The sequence below is a fragment of the Rattus norvegicus genome, chromosome 5, assembly GCF_036323735.1.
Source record: "Rattus norvegicus strain BN/NHsdMcwi chromosome 5, GRCr8, whole genome shotgun sequence".
Classification (NCBI taxonomy): Eukaryota; Metazoa; Chordata; class Mammalia; order Rodentia; family Muridae; genus Rattus; species Rattus norvegicus.
Genome location: NC_086023.1, coordinates 61,169,162 through 61,185,857, shown reverse-complemented (window position 1 = coordinate 61,185,857; position 16,696 = coordinate 61,169,162). Strand labels below are relative to the sequence as shown.

General features: G+C 43.1%; 1 protein-coding gene across 19 annotated transcripts in view; it reads left to right on the top strand.

Annotated features, from left to right (window-relative positions):
• Window positions 1-16,696, top strand: part of Ubap2 (ubiquitin-associated protein 2) — an 89,174-nt gene that overhangs the window by 47,498 nt on the left and 24,980 nt on the right. For all 19 annotated transcript variants that reach the window (NM_001107928.2, XM_039109842.2, XM_063287609.1 and 16 more), the window contains 6 exons: window positions 761-914; window positions 3,483-3,560; window positions 4,507-4,561; window positions 7,604-7,707; window positions 12,107-12,172; window positions 15,481-15,533. In NM_001107928.2, coding sequence (NP_001101398.2) covers window positions 761-914; window positions 3,483-3,560; window positions 4,507-4,561; window positions 7,604-7,707; window positions 12,107-12,172; window positions 15,481-15,533 — 510 coding nt within the window. The remainder of the gene's footprint in view (window positions 1-760; window positions 915-3,482; window positions 3,561-4,506; window positions 4,562-7,603; window positions 7,708-12,106; window positions 12,173-15,480; window positions 15,534-16,696) is intronic.

Sequence of the window (16,696 nt, the reverse complement as noted above, 5' to 3'; positions counted from 1 at the left end):
ACTGCACTTATCCCAGCGGCCATGGTGGGTGCTGGACTGTGGAGAAGCTCAGAGACACTATTCTGGAGGTGGGAAAGCAGTCTGAGATAGACGTGTGAAAGCTGGAGCTGATTTGGGGGTCCCTGTGGGGTTCTCAGATTCTTGGATGCCTAGATGCCACTGAGAGTCATGGGAGAGCAGAGAACAGAAGTAGGGGTCTGGGGAGCTTCAGCTTGTCTCATGGGGTGATTTTCCTTGGCTTGGCAGCAGTTGTGGCTGGGCGTGCAGAGAGGCCTTCTACAGGAGGCCTTCTACAGGAGGTTAGGCCGTGGCTCTGTAGGCGGATACCTTCCCTATGGCTCCCCATGGTGGATCTTGATGAAAACATAAAAGTCCATGGTTCTACAGAGTTTATTGTGGTGGTGGAAAATGGATACATAAAGCCATATACTCCACTTCTCAGGGTGGGCCTGAGATTAAATACCTTTTGCAGGGAGGAGTGTCTGGGAAGAGAAGCTTATTGGCTAAGCCCTCTGGTCCTCTAGGAACCTCACTAGCATGGAGAACTCTTGAGCTTACATGACACATTTCTTTTATGTGAGAAGCATGGCTTGTGTTGCAAGTCAGGAGTCTGGCAGGGAGCTGGGTCTCCGGGTCTTGATCCGCTCTACCTTACCAAACTTCCTGACATGGTTTTACATCCCACAAATGGGAAAGAAATACATTGTAAGTTGTGAAAGCTGTGTGACCACTCTGATTATAGAATTCTACTTTTTGATAGACTTCATGGGAGACTGTAGGAGGAAAGAAGAAGAATTTTGGAAGAGAAAGCTCAGAAAACAAAGAAAACAGAGAGAAGAGGACAGAGAGAGAAGCAAGTCGAGGACGGGGAAACAACAACCGGAAGGGACGAGGTGGCAGCCGAGGCCGAGAGTGTGAGTGCAGCTCTTCTCCTAGCCATTCTCACACCCAGAAGCCGAGAGAACAGTCCCGAGTGACTGTGAACTGACTGGCATTGCCAGTTTTTCTATCAATCACCATCACTGACACTGGGTCACACAGGGCAGCCTGTAAGGGCCTGTGCCAACCTGGGCTTCAGGTAGTTCACTCTTGTCCTTTCAGACTGGTTAGAAACCAAGAGAGCTGGAAGTGGAGTTTGGGTGGGTATTGGTTTGTTCGTATGAAGCTATTTTTTCTTCCCCTACAGACAGACATTCATGGTATAGACGTGGATTAAATTAGAGATGTCCAGATGTGTCTTCAATCTGAGGGAGGGCCAGGCTGATTTACGTCCTGAGTTCCAGACCAGCCAGGGCTACATAATGAAACCCTGTCACCCATCTATCTCCCCCTACAAATTAAAGGAGTCAAATTCAGAAGGCAGAATTCTTTGAACAATTTCTTTTGGATCCATATTTTGACACCATTTTACTTGGGAAAGCCCAGGAGATAACTTCATAGGGAGTGCTGTGACAACCTGTAGTAATGGAGTAAACAGATTTTTCAAATGGCTCATAGCCAGGTGATGTCTGTAATCCTAGATTTTGAAACCTTTTAGTAGGAAAATTGTGAGTTCAGAGCCAAACCTGAGCTATATCATAAAATCTTGCCTCAAAGAGCTCCCCCACATTTTCTCCAAGTCTTTATGAAACTAATTACACTTTGAATATATATCCTGAGCTGACTTTAACTAAGATTCCTCTTACTCCAGCAGTGAAGCAGTGAAATTACAGACACCCACTACTATCCCTCACTCTAAATTAAAAAAAAAAAAAAAATATATATATATATATATATATATATATATATATATATATATATATACATACATACATACATACATACATACATACATACATACATACTGTTTATATGTGGATTCACATGTTTTGGTATACGCATGGGGGTCTGCAGCTTTTCTCTTCTCCATTTGGGTCCTGGGATTGAATTCAGGTCATCAGGCTTGACAGGAGCCCTCACCCACTGAATTGTATCACTAGCTCTATTTTTTTTTTTTTTTTTGTTATATATTTATTTTATTTATATGACTACACTGTAGCTGTCTTCAGATACACCAGAAGAGGGCATCGGATCCCATTACAGATGGTTGTGAGCCATCATGTGGTTGCTGGGGATTGAACTCAGGACCTCTGGAAGAGCAGTCAGTGCTCTTAACCTCTGAGCCATCTCTCCAGCCCCCCACCAGCTCTATTTTTAAGTGAAGGTTAATCGGACAATAACATTAAGAATGAGAAATAAAGTATTTTAAGTAATAGAAATGTATAATTTAGTGCTAGGGATTGAATCAAAGGCCTTTGCTTGAACTTTACTTGACTACATTTCTAGGTCTTATATAATACTTGGTTTTTATTTTTCTGAGGCAGGATCTCACTGTGTAGCCCTGGCTGGCCTTAAACTCCCAGAGCTTTGCTGTCCCTTGACACCCAAGTGCTGGGATTAAAGGGATGGGCCCCAACACCTGGTCTTACAGTTTAATAATCTTACCCAGAACTTTTTCTGGAGAGAAGTAAAGTTCAGAAACAGGTGAGGATTAAAGGAAGGGATATGATAAATTTAAATGTACCAAAAGAGACCAAGCTCAGGTGAGAGCTAAGCGGCAACTAGAAAGTGGAGTGAATGATAGCGTATCTGGTGGCCAGGTTTTGTATGGTATGGAGCCATTGGAGCCAATATGAATATGAGAAGCAGAAGTCTATCTTGTCTCTGTTACCTTACACGTTTCCTTTTGTTAAGCAGTAACTTCTGTGATGTGTATTTACAGCATCCTTTTGTAATGAGTGTTGGTTTTGTTCTTATTTAAAGAACATTTATTTTAGATGAGGGTACATCTAGACAGAGAGGCTAAAATTACCATGTTATTTATTTAGACAAGGTGTCTCTACGTAGATTGACTGTCTTGGAGGTTGCTATGTAGACCAGGCTGGCCTCACAGAGATCTTGTGTCTTTTCTGAGTGTTGGGATTAAAGACATGTGCTACCATGTTATTTTAATTTCATTTTTCTATCTGATTTCCACATTTTTGTTCCATGCCTCCCTGCCTCTCTTCCCTCTTTAAAAAAAAAAAAAAAAAAAAAAAACCAAACAAACAAAAAACAAAGCAGAGTCTGATTATGTTGTCTGTGTGGCCTTGAACTTGAACTCACGGTTCTCTCGGCTTCGGCACCCTAGTGTTGGAGTAGTCCTTGGTCACATGCTTCTAGTTTTTTGCTACTTTTTATCTTTCTTGATTTCTAAATGTTGTTTACATTTTAACCTGTTTTTGACTTTTGACCTTTTTTGGAGGGTGGGGTGGGCTCTTGGAACAGATCTCCCTCCGTATGGAGCCTTTGTTAGAATTTAGACCAGGCTGGACTTGAACTTGTGGGATTAGAAGAGAGTGTTGGGTTTTTGACACTTTCTGTGCATTTGTTCTTGGTTTTGTAAGGGCCTCATGAATCTGGTACAGGGTTAGTAAATGGCCTGTCTTCTTTTTCCTCTGTAGTCAAAGGTGAAGAGAATGGAGTTGATTGCAGCCAAGGAGACAAACCTTCAGAGCGGGGCAAGCGGACCCGAGGCAGAGGTGAGGAGGGGGACCAGGCGGCCGGTGCTGCCCTGGCTTGTAAGGATGAGTGAGTGGAAATGCATTATGAACGAATGCTCTCTAAGTTGGCTGTGAGGGAACCATTTAGATCATGCTGGGTTCTTTTTCTACATTTTGCTTTGGTTTTGTTATTGCTGCTGAAGGTTGAACTCACTGCCTGTCCTTGGTAAGAATATGCTCCACCGCCGAGCCATGCCAGATCTGGATTATGTCACTTTGAAGAATCGTGCTGGTTATTTTCAGATGGATTGTGAAAACCACTTTTATAATCAGCTATAGTGGCGTATAGATGTAATCCCAGCACTTGAGAAGCAGAGGCAGAAGTATGGACAGTTCTGATATAATACATAGTTACACTGCCAACAAAGCAAGGATAGCTTATCATTTTTTGGGGGTTTTGTGTTTTGTTTTGTTTTCCATTCAGGGTTTCTCCATAGCCCTGGCTCTTTTGGAACTTGCTCTGTAGACCACCAGGCTGGCGTCCAATTCAGAGATCTGCCTGCTTCTGCCTCCTTATTGCTGGTGATAAAGGCGTGAGCCACCATTGTTGAGGCGTTGTTTATTTATAATTTAAAATGTTTTATGTGTATGGATGTATTTGTGTGCTGTGTGTGTGCAATGCCTGTGGGGGCCAGAAGAGGGCATCAGATGCCCCAGAGAATGGGTGAGCTGCCGTGTGAGTTCTGGGGGTGGAACTCAGGTCCTCTGGTAGAGAAACCAGTGAGGAGTGTTCTTAACCACTTTGCTATCTCTCGCCTTTGTGATTGATTGATTGATTGATTGATTGATTGATTGATTTAGAAAAAAGGCTCATACTATAATCTATGATGGTTGCAAAGTCACCCTGTAGCCCAGATTGGCCTGAAATGGCTTCATTTAATCATTCAATAATATTCAATTATATTGTATAATTGTGTTTTTAAAGGATTTGGGCGTGGCAGGGGCAGAGGGGCAGGAAGGCTGTCTGCTCAAAGCATGGGGTAAGTCCTGACCGTCTTGTTGCTGTAGTTGTACCTGTTCTAATTCGTCTGCCTCTGACCTAATCAGAGGTTGTTGTAAGGGATAATAACAGTCGTGGTGTTGCTGCAGTGGATGCTAAGTCAGGGTTGAAGGCTCTGCCCTGCTGGAGTTTGCTTGAGTGACTATTGGTGTGGCGGATGTGCTTCATATCGACCCTTCTGTCTCTAACATAACCCCTTTCCTCATGAAGCTACTAAACTGTCTGCAGACACCAGCTGCTCCCTGGGGAGCGGGCGTTGTGCACAATGTCCTCAGTTGCCTAGCTGGAAGCCACTGCACAGATGCTGCTAGATCTAGCTACTCAACACGAGACGTGTGTGTGTGAGAGTGACTTGTCAGTCCTGAGTGGGGGTAGTAAAGGCTGAGCATTCTAGGTGGGTGTTATAGTCTAGGTTTATACTGTTATCTCTAGCTTTTCTCTATCTCTTCGTTTCTTTTGTTCATACCAAGAAAACTTGAATGAGGAACCCTAGCCTTTAAACGTAGCATTTCTGTTTACTTCGTGTTCTTCTGTATATATTGCAACATGGATTTAGCCTGTCAGTGCAGACAGCGAGTTCTTTCACCTCTGAACCAGGTCACCAGCCCTTCACTTAGGACTTTAATGAGAATACAAAGAAGTGTAAACAAAACATTTCTTTAGCTATATCCATATATGAATCCAAAGTTAGGGGCGCTGGAGAGATGGTCCATTTGCTGCTATTGGAGAGGACTTGGGCTTGGTTCCAGCACCCAGGCTTTATATCATGTGTTACAACCTCTTCTGGACTCCGTGGGCAGGGAGCGTGCACATGGTGCATATATGTACATGTAGGGAACACATTCATACATAGAAAGTAAAAAGAATCTTAAAAATCTTTTGGTGTTATGACAGGTGCTTTCTTTTTTCTTTCTTTCTTTCTTTCTTTTTTTTTTTTTTTTTTTCGGAGCTGAGGACCAAACCCAGTGCCTGGCACTTGCTAGGCAAGAGCTCTACCACTGAGCTAAATCCCCAACCCCAACAGGCGCTTTCTTAATCCCAACACGAAGGCTCAAAACCAGCACATTTCTGAGTTCAAGGCTAGTCTACATAACAGGTTTTAGGACAGCCTAAGCTTTGATTCTGACACAAGGGGAAGGAGACATGTTCACACTTTATGTGTTAGCTCTCACTGAGACTTTTAAATATGTAATTTTATGTGGGCTTGATTATTGTAGGTTTTGTACCGTGGACGTGAAGGTGCATGTGAGACCAGAAGAGGTTTCCTAGGTACTGGGAGTTCTAGGCCATTTTCAGCTTTCAAGTGGGTGCTGCGCATAGAATCTGCAAGAGCAACAGATGCTCTTAACCACTTGAACCTCTCCAGTCCCGTCATTGGAAATTTTCAATGGTGTTCTTTCTAGGCTGGAAAGGCTCCAAGGTTTTCATAACTTCTTAGGATGCCAAAAACCATATTGTAGAAACTTGAAGGCCATTTGTCCCAGAGTAGGTAGATGATCCTCAAGTAACCTTTGTCAAAGATAAGTGAGCTTGGCTGGCTGGACGTGTAGTTGATGCAGTGCCTCCCTCGAACAGACAAAGTTCAGTCCCTAGCACACCATTAAACTGGGTATGGTGGTATAGACTTGGGCTTCCAAGGAGTATTGTTAGGAGATACCCTCTAGAGACGACCATTCAGACATGGTTCAAGCCAGTAGAAATTTTTATTAGCAACTACTCTGGGTGTTTGAGACGGACCTCCTTGCAACCCTGAGCCTTTCTCAGAATGGGCTTTTAATCACAAAACCCACATTCCTGGGTTGACACACTTCAGTTAACCAAAAGTGGAACTACAGAAGCCAAAGAGCAAGGTCAGTATATTTAGGGACTTTCCCCAAAGCAAAATGGACTAGGTCTTCGTCCTCCTTTTGGCAGGCGGTGCTGCCTGTGTGCTGGGTTCCAAGGCCTGAGTGGTACTCCCAGCATGGCGTCAGTTGTGCTAAGGTCTGGGGACCCACTACAGTATCAGAAGTTCAAGGTCATCTTTACTTACATAGTTTACAGGCAGCAGCCTCAGATACATGAAACAGACCGGCTTAAAAAATGCTAATCTTTAATTAATCCTGTCTTTAATCTTAGTGTGTAGGAGGTAGAGGCAGGCAAATTTAGGTGAGTTTGAGCCTTGCCAGAACTATACTGTGATACCTCATCTAAAAAAAACAAAAAATGAAAACATTCAAATCATTGGACCTAGTGGTTATTAAAGTTTCTTGTTGCTAAGACTTAAGTTCTGTCCCTGGGACTTTGGGGGTGGGGGCGGGGGTAGAAGGAAAGTGTGCTGTAGCACATGTGAGTCTCCATACTAAATAAAAAAATTTCTATGAGGGTGGTCAGGATGTCACGAACTTTTGAGCCCAGCATTTGAGGAGGTAGGGGTTATAGGCAGATCTCTGTAAGTTTAAGGCCACTCTGGTTTACACGTTCCATACATTGAAAGACTGTGTCTAAAAACAAAACAGAATAACCCAAACAAAATCATTGTAGGTGCTGGAGAGATGGTTCAGTGGTTACAACCACTGGGTGCTTTCCAGAGGGATTTGGGTTTGATTCCACAAACATCTGTAAGTCCAGTTTAAGGGAAATCCAATGCCATCTTCTGACCCCTGAAGGCACTTCAAGTGTGTGGTGCACCCATATAAAAATAAGTGTTTAAAACATACCTACATCACAATGGCTAAACGAGCTGGTCATTATCCAATATTAAGAGGGGGAAGCCTTTTATAGCAGCCCTTTGAAAGAGCTTGGGCTTATTTGGTTTTGAGTATTTTTTTTTTTTTTTTTTTTGCATGTTTTGTTTTTAGACATGTGTAGCCCTGGCTGTCATGCTTGCCAAGGACCAGACTGGCCTTGACTCATTCACAGAGATCTGCCTGCCTCTGCCTCTGCCTCCCCAAGGCTGGCAAAGTTTGGTATATTTTAGACAGTTTATTCTGTAATTTCAGTGCGTGCTTTAGTTGCTTGTTTCTTTACTTCAACCCCCCAGGACATTCAATCCTGCAGACTATTCAGAGTCCATGTCAACAGATGGCTGTGGGACAAAGTTGGTAGTTTGGGAAGCTGCTCAGAACGGCACAGATGAGGGACCTGGTAAGTGTTTTTGGTTTTGGTAGAAGTCTTTGTTTTGTTCTATATCTGTTTTTGAGAAACCGTCTCATTGTCGCTTAAGCTGGCATTGAACTTTCAGTGATCATTTTCTCTCTTATTTTAGAAGTCTGGTATTTCAAGACTTATTAATCTATCATACCCTTTTAGGATTGATTTGGGAGCAATGTGTGTGTGCATGTTTTCGAATGTCTGTCTGTGTCTCTAGGTAGAAGAGTGCGTGGGAGTTTGGGTGCTTGTAGAGATGAGAATAGGGTGCCAGATTGCAAGAGCAATAGTTGCAGATATTAAGACCTACCTGATGTGGATGCTGGGACCTGAGTGCAGGGCCTGTGGAAGAACAGCAAGCTCTGAGTGTGGTGGGTCATGCCTGAAACTCCCAGCACTGGGGAGTCTGTAGTAGAGGATTGCAGTGGGTTCGTAGCCTGTCTGGACTGTGGAGGGAGACCTTGTCTAAAGTGTTTTATGTTATGCTTAAGTGTTTAGTTTACATAATCGTGCCAGATGGAGAATACTCTTAAACTCCTTTTAGTTACTTGTTACCTTCAAAGCCTCTCAACGGAAGCCTCACTGAGGCAGGTGTAGTGCCTCATGTCTATAATCCCAGCACCTGGGAGGCTCAGTGAGAAGGGATCACTGAGTTAAGAGAGAGGAGGGGGTCACTGTGAGTTAAGAGACCACAGAGTTACATGACAAGTACAGTACCAGGCCAAGGTGGACAAGAGCGAGATCCTGTGTGGAAAAATAATCTCATTGATGAAGTTTGATCTACCTCACCCCTTTCTATGAATTAGAGGCAGCATATATAAGTTCACACTGATGATTCAGTGTTTTATATGTGCTGTTTATACATGTGCAGAATTTGTGAGGAAACCACTTCAGTTTTATAACAACTCACCTCCCTTCTGTAAGAGTAACTTATTCTACAAGTTGTACTTGTCTCTGAAGCTTTCTGCCTCCATCTGCTAACCTAGGTCTGGAATGTTTTCAGCCTCAGACTTGCTGCTGAATAAGATCACCCTTTATAGCTATTTCTGAATTCTTGTTGGCTGGCATAACTCAGCTGTTTTGGCTCAAACTCCTCTCCACACTGATTCAAATCTGGCTTCTCTGTCAGCTTCTGACTGCATTGCTCTGCTTGGCCTCAGAGTAACTCTAGTCTGTTCTAATCACTCCTTATTCGCTGGCTTATTCTGTCTTCACCTGTGTCTAGCTTGTTCTCTCTTGAACCTCTCTGTAAAATTCCCCCCTCTCTTCCTCTCCTCTGCTCTCTCTTAGGTTGTCTCTTTTTTCTCTCTCCTCGTTGAGAGTTGGGCATATCCTGTTTTGTCAGATCTTTCTCTGATTGTCACTTTGTCTACCACTCAAATTAGACATCACTTCTAACATGGATGCTCCCTGCTATAATTTTACCTTCATTGTTTGGGGTTAAGGTGTGTCTGTATTCTAGCTATCAAGATTAAAGGTGTGTGCTAAGGGTTGAGCCAAGTCATATCACAATCTTGGGGTTTACATTGTGATCAAATATCCTGCACCACTCTTCTGTGGCTTTTGTTGTCTGGCTGTTTTTGCTTTTGTTTAGGCAGGATCTTATTCAGGCTGTCCTTGAGCTCCCTGGGTAACTGACATTAACCTTAACCTGTGATCTTTCTGCCACCATCTCCTGATGGCTAGGACTGTGGGTGTGCACAAGATGCTCTGTCTGGGAGGTGCTGTGAGTCAAATAACTTACTTGTGTGTATTTACGTGTATGTGTTTGTGCAAGGACACACATGTCATGGCACATCCTGTGATGAGCTCTTTCCTTCTTTGAGTTCGCAAGGATCAACATGGGGTCATCAGGCCTGGCAGCAGGGTGTCTTCACCCACAGTTAGTGCCTTTTCTTTCTTTTTTCTTATTTACTCTCCCCCTACTATTTAATTTCCTTTTTTGTTTTTTTTTCAAGACAGGGTTTCTCTGTGTAACAGCCCCGGCTTTGTAGACTAGGATGCTCAGGCTCAGACTCAGAGATGTAACTGCTTCTACCTCCCAGGTGCTGGACTAAAAGCAGGAGTTACCACGCCTGGTGTGCTTTTATTATTTTTAACTCTGCGTGCGTGTGTGTGTGTGTGTGTGTGTGTGTGTGTGTGTGTGTGTGTAGCTGAAATGCTTTTTGTCAGCTACCTGATATGGGTGTTGGAAACCAAACTCATGCCCTCTGCAAGAGAAGTGTGTGCTTCAGCACACAACCATGTCTCCAGCCCTGATTAATCCAGTACTGCTTTGTGTCTGCAAGAGAAGTGTGTGCTTAAGCACATAACTGTGTCTCCAGCCCTGATTAAATCCAGTGCTGCTTTGTGTCTTAGCCTGCCTTTAAGCTATCAGTCCTCTATAGAGCTAGAGCCGCAGGAGTGCGCCACCCCTTCCCGATAGAGAGTTTAGGCTGGATTTATGCTGATTGTTGTTTTTTATGCTTGTCTAAGGACCACATGCATGCAGCGGTCAGAAGAGACCATGAATGGCATCCCCTGAACTGGAATTATGGGGGGTACATGCCCATAACCTTAGCACTTAGTTAGAGGCAGGGAGATCAAGGTCAGTGTTATACTAAGTTGCACAGCAATTTAAAGGCCAGCCTGGTCATGAGACCCTGACTCCGAAGAAAAGATTTACTAATGAAACTCATGTAGTGTAGGCTGGTCTGAAGCTCATGGAAAGTCTTCTGCTTTAGCTCCCTCAGCTCTGGACATAGCATTGCTAACTTTTGGGTGTTAGTTATCTTAGTATACATATTTGCACATAAGTGTGAGAGCATGTGGGTATAATGGAGAGCAAAAGAGAGCTTATGAGTCAGTTGTGATGGTTTATGCTCGACCCAGGGAGTGGCACTATTAGGAGGTTTGGCCTTGTTGGAGTAGGTGTTACTGTTGGTATGGGCTGAAGACTCATCCTAGCTGCCTGGAAGTCGCTCTTCCACTAGTAGCCTTCAGATGAAGATGTAGAACTCTTGGTTCCATGCCTGCCTGGATGCTGCCACGTTCCCACCTTGGTGATAATGGACTGAACCTCTGAATCTGTAAGCCAGCCCCAAATATATGTTGTCCCTTATAAGAGTTGCCTTGGTCATGGTGTCTGTTCAGAGCAGTAAAACCCTAACTAAGCTACACATGGATCCTGGTGTGATCAGAGGTTTCTAAAAGTTGGCAGCAAGCAAGAACCATTCCATTCTCTGCTGAGTCATCTTGATGACCTATTGAGATTTAATTTATAGCAAAATTTAATCATTTTTAGTGGCAGAGCAAATTGAATTTTGATAAATGCATATAGAATTGTAGCCATAATTAAATTAAGATGGTATTTTTCTACTAGCAAAAATAATCACAGAATGAATAAAAATGGATCATAGTTTGAAACTAGCGTCCTCTATAGCAGGGGATGTGGCTCTGTGGTAGAGTGTATCCTTCCCATAGGCAAGGCCCTGGGGTGTATTCCTAGCACTGAAGAAACCATCACCAATGATGTGAAAGATGTTATAGAGCATATACAACACAATTTTTCTTTGTAGGTGACCCAAAAATGAGGAACATGTTGAGTTGGAGCTCCCATTTCTGCAACACTGTTTCCCCTCAGGTTGATGGGTATTGATAGATATCGCTCAAGCACAAATCTCACTTCAGATCTTAGCAGGCTTTTGCATTCATCTAAAGCCTTACAGAGAAGTATTTACAGTAGTCCAAGAACTTAATCTCAAATTACAGTTATTAGGCAGTGTGTAGTCAGCAAAAGTGCAAACGGGCAGATTGACAATGTATTCTGCTGGGAATCAAGACTCTCCTGTCTAGCTGATTGGGGCAAAAATTTGCTATTTCAGTGTTCTTCATTACAGTGAATCCAGCCTAGCAATGCCAAGTGAGGCCTATACACATTCACAAAGAAAAAAGGAGCAAATCTTAATGAGAATTAAAGAATTGGGGTCTGTGTTCTTGTGCCCATGTGCATATCTGCAGAAGCCAGAACGTGGCACCATGTGTCTTACTTCATCACCCCCTCCTCCCCACCTTTTGTGAGGGAGGGAGTGTGTGTACACACAAGCTGTGGAGGTCAGAAGACTGTCCACCAGTGGCTTCCAGGAATGTACTCACTTAACCATCTTCCTGGCCTTCCTGCTTTAGTGTATCCATCCAGCGTAGTGAGGCATTTGACAGAACCAAGTAAATGAGATAAAAGTTATCATTACGTATTATGAGTGTGGTTGATGTTTTGTTTCTAGAATTTTCCATTTAATGGTTTTGGGCCTTGCTCCTTGTATGAGGGACTGCGGTAATACGTTAACTTTATTTCATGTACTGATCGATTTCTCTTGTTTTCATATGCTATAAGCTTACCTTTTATTTTGATTGACAGAAGGGCTGGCAAAGCCTCACAGTATATCTCAGGAGCTGCCAAGTAAAAGTTCTTATGGACTTAAAGGTATGAAGAACGGTTAAGTATCATACAGAACTGAGTATGTCTTTCATTGGTAGGCTGTTATTGTAGACTTCCCGAGGCCTAGGTGTGACCCCAGTGCTATATAAGGAGGTGTGGTCCATTGGTACAGGTTGAACAGTTAGAGGCCAGTCTCAAAAGAAAAGAAACAAACGTTTGAGCCTTCTGGGTAATGGTAAAAAGCACAGGTGCCTGATTATGGGGACCCATACGATGGACATGTGTCCTACCCCACTGCCAACACAAAATAAAACTAATAAATTTTTCAAAAATGTAAAGTCATGTGGTTCATATACAATGGATGGTTTGGGGCTGAGAGTGGTGCATGAGCACCTTTAATGCCACCACTGCAGGCAGAGGCAGGTGGGTCTCTTCAAGTGCAAGGCCAGCCTGGTCTACATGGGGAGTCTCAAAAGAAAAAAAAAAAAAAAGAGGAAGGGGAAGGGAGGAAGGAGGCTATCATTGTGTCATTCTTGCAAAACAAGCATATGCATGGTTGGTCCAGTTTATACCACACACTCACAATCTAGCTTATGAATGAATGAGACTCACACTATGGTTATTTTATTTGGTTTGACAATTCCTGGGGGGATAACCTAATCTACTTTTCTAACTGCTTGTCTGGCAACTTGCCCAGTGGTGTGCCCCAGATACTTGCTGTTTTCCTGGCAGGTGTTTATGGCCCATTTCCCCTCATGGCAGCTTCCTCCTCCCTCCCAAGTCCTCCTCCTCATACTCTATGCAGCCCCCAACCAGGTAACTCAAAACCTGCCTACCTCTAATCCCTCCAGTAATTGGCTATGCCATTTTTATTTAACCAATAATTTTAAATTAAAGAACAAGGTTTGCACAACAAAATCTGGTAAATTCGAGAATTCACTCATAGGCAAGTAGATCTTTGGGTACAGAATTTAGCATTACAATACATAAAAGACCAAATATCAACTGTTCTTATCTTCCCCATGGCCTTCCCTCTCACTCCTTCCTCCTAGACTGGGCCTGAACGCAAGCATTGCATATTCTGTGGAAACAGCCAACTAGATTCTCTGCCAGCTCATCCCAACATACTGTATACTGTTGGGCGCTGCAAAGGATGTCCTCAAAGTTACCCATATGTTTTGGGGTATAGGACAACATTTCTGAAATTCAGTCGTTTGCATGAAATTCTTACTATAAAATTTGAATGTGCTAGAATTGCTAAGACTTTGCGCTCACCTTTTTCCACAGCCAGTGAGCAGCATTTTTATGCTGCTGGGTATGGCAGTCTGCTACAACACTGCTTCTGGCTTTCCCTACATTTCCTGATACAGCAGTTATGGTGTTCAGCTCTCCTGCCTACTGCTGTTGTTATGCATCGTGTCTTTTTTCTTTAGAAACAAACTGAAGTTTCTCACCTGGTTTTGCATGGCCTCATTGTGTTAGTTCTGGACTTAGAAAAAGAATGGCATTTATAGTATGAGATGTGAGCTTTGCAGGAAACCATGTGGTGTTGCTAATATTTTAATCTTGCTCTTCAAATCTGATGGTCAGATTTAGATCTGATTTAATCTTCATAAGTCCTGGGGCAGATTTGTATTATAATAGTGTTCCTTTAAATTCTTTATTTTACTTTTATGATATAGTTATATTTTCATGTGGGTATACATGCATGAATATACATGTGTGTGTAAGCTGAAGTCAAATTTGGGAGTCATTTCGTAGGAGCCATACCATTTGTGTTTTGAGACTGGGTCTCTCACTTAGTTTGGAGCCTCCAGCAGACTCAGCTGGCTGGCCAGTGTGACGCCGGGATCTGCCTCTCATCTCTTCTTTTTTTTTTTTAAAGATTTATTTATTTATTACATATAAGTACACTGTAGCTGTCTTCAGACACACCAGGAGAGGGCATTGAGTCTCTTTACAGATGGTTGTGAGCCACCATGTGGTTGCTGGGAATTGAACTCAGGACCTCTGGAAGATTAGTCGGTGCTCTTAACCACTGAGCCATCCCTCCAGCCCAAGATTTCAGAGATCTGTCTGCTTCTGTTTTTTTTTTCTTCAGAGCTGGGGACCGAACCCAGGGCCTTGAGCTTGCTAGGCAAGCGCTCTACCACTGAGCTAAATCCCCAACCCCCTTCATCTCTTCTTGAGGATCAACCGTGTGTCAGAATTTCCAGCTTATTTATTTGTATTGTATGTGTGTGATGTGTGGAGGGGAACACACCCAAAGTAAGTACTCAGGGAATCTGGTGGAGGACATTAGATATCTTCCGCCATGGCTTCTTGCCCTATTCCCTTGAATAGGGCTTCTTAGGAACCAGAAGCACACCAGGCTGAGCAGGAGATCCTGATACCTGCTTGTCTCCACTCCCCAACACTGCCTGGCCTTTACCTGAGGAGAAGCAAACTCTGTTCTTCAGGCTTGCACAGCACAGCAGGGACTCTTACCCACTGAGCTGTCTGTCTAGTCCCTGAGTACTTTTTAAATTTTAATCCTGGATACTTAGTATGGAATTTAAATCCTCATACTTTTTTTTTCCCTGTCTTTTTTTGGTTTTGACATGTCCTCTGTATACCTTTGGTATACCAGGTCCTCTATATAACCCCAGCTGTCCTGCCTGATAACTTTGGTCAGTAGACCGGGCTGGCCTCAAATTCACAGAAATTCCCCTGCCTCTGCCACCGGAGTGCTGGGGTTAAAGGAATGCACCACCACCACCATCACCCAGCAAATTCTCATACTTGTATAGTAAGCACTTCACTGACAGTGCTTAACTCTTCAGCCCTATGAGTGTAAATTGAACTGTGTGCGTATTAGGCAAGCAGTTTATAGTTAAGCTGTATCCTGCCCTGGTGTTCCATTTTATTGAATTGTTTGTTTGTTTTATATTGTTTGTTTGAGACAAACAGGTTCTCACAACATAGTCCCAACTATCCCAGAACTATATATACCAGGTTGGCCTTGAACCCACAGAGCTCCCTCCTAACTGCTGGAACTGAAGGGGTGTCTCACCATATTATTTAATTTCTCAATACTGTAAATCATAAGGAGCAAGTCATGGTTGGTTTTGTTTATCTTTACCATGTTTGCATGATTTCTTACAGCAGAATTGCTAACGTAGTCTGTAAATTGCTATTTGGGGCATTTGATTTAAGCACACAATTCTGGAGATTTTATATAGAAATATTTGATTTTTGTCGGGAATAGATGTAAAGAAATGGCGTTCCTTGGACTGTTAAGTCAGTACACAGAGTCATTTAGTAGTTAGAGTTACAGTTGACTCTGTGCTTTGCTGTTCCTTTTGCCCTGTCAGGTGCCTGGAAGAATTCTGTGGAGGAGTGGACAGCAGAAGACTGGACTGAAGATGTAAGTGTCTGGCCTGATTCAGACCTTGCTTCCCCTTCCTCTGGCTGTGTCACAGCACCTCTGCTTCACAACAGGCCTGGGCCACTTATGTCATCATCTTAGCTTTTAGTTTGTTTGGCTTCTGTCCCTTGCTTCTCAAATAGTTATTTGTTTGGTTTTTTTCCAGCACATGGATCTCAGAAATAAATTGGTATTTTTAGGTTTTTGTTTATTTGTTGAGACTGTCTATATATGGGGTAGGCTTGTCCTAGAACTCTAGACCAGACTGGTTGGACTCACAGATGCTCTGCCTCCAAGGTGCTGGGTTAAAGGCACATTCTGTCACACCCTGCTTTTTTATATTTAAAGGTTGACCTTGAACTCAGGAGATCTGCATGCCTGTCTCCTGGGATTAAAGGAGTATGTATACCACAATGCCTTGATCTAAACTTAGCTGGGTAGGATCTTGACCCCAGGTCCCTTAGTCTAGAATATAGGATTCGGTTCTATTTCACTTCCTGGTGCCCCTTCGTATTTTTTTTTCCTAAGCTTGTTACACTTCTTCAGAACGCTCTTCATAAGATTTAAGTGGAGAGCAAAGTCTCTGACTGGGCTTTCTTGAGACTTCCTTTGTCACTGCAGTTAATATAAATCTCTTTACCTCAGCCTCAGGTAGACTCTTCAGACAAGGGCAAAAAGCTGCCACATTCTTCACAAAATACCCCAGAAACGGTCTCTAGGCCACATGTTAAAATTCTTCTCTACTGAAACTTCTTGGGCTAGGTCTGCACAGTTCAAATCTTACTCAGCACCAAAGTCTTCCATATTCCTACTAGGACAGCCCATTAAACCAACCGAAAGCACTCCACTGCTTTCCGAAGTTCCCAAATTCACATTCCTCCAAGCAAAAGCATGATCAAGCCTGCAACAGCAATATCCCAGTCCCTGGTACCCACAAGGCAAGTCTTATAAAGGACAAGATTTAACTGGGCTGGCGAACAGGTTCAGAGGTTCGGTTTATTATAATCAAGGCAGGCTTGGTGCAGGTGGAGCTGAGAGCGCTACATCTTCATCTGAAGGCAGCTAGGAAGAAGACGGACTTCCACACAGCTAGGATGAAGGTCTTTTTTTTTTTTCTTCTTTTCTTTTCTTTTTCTCTTTTCTTTTTTCTTTTTTTCGGAGCT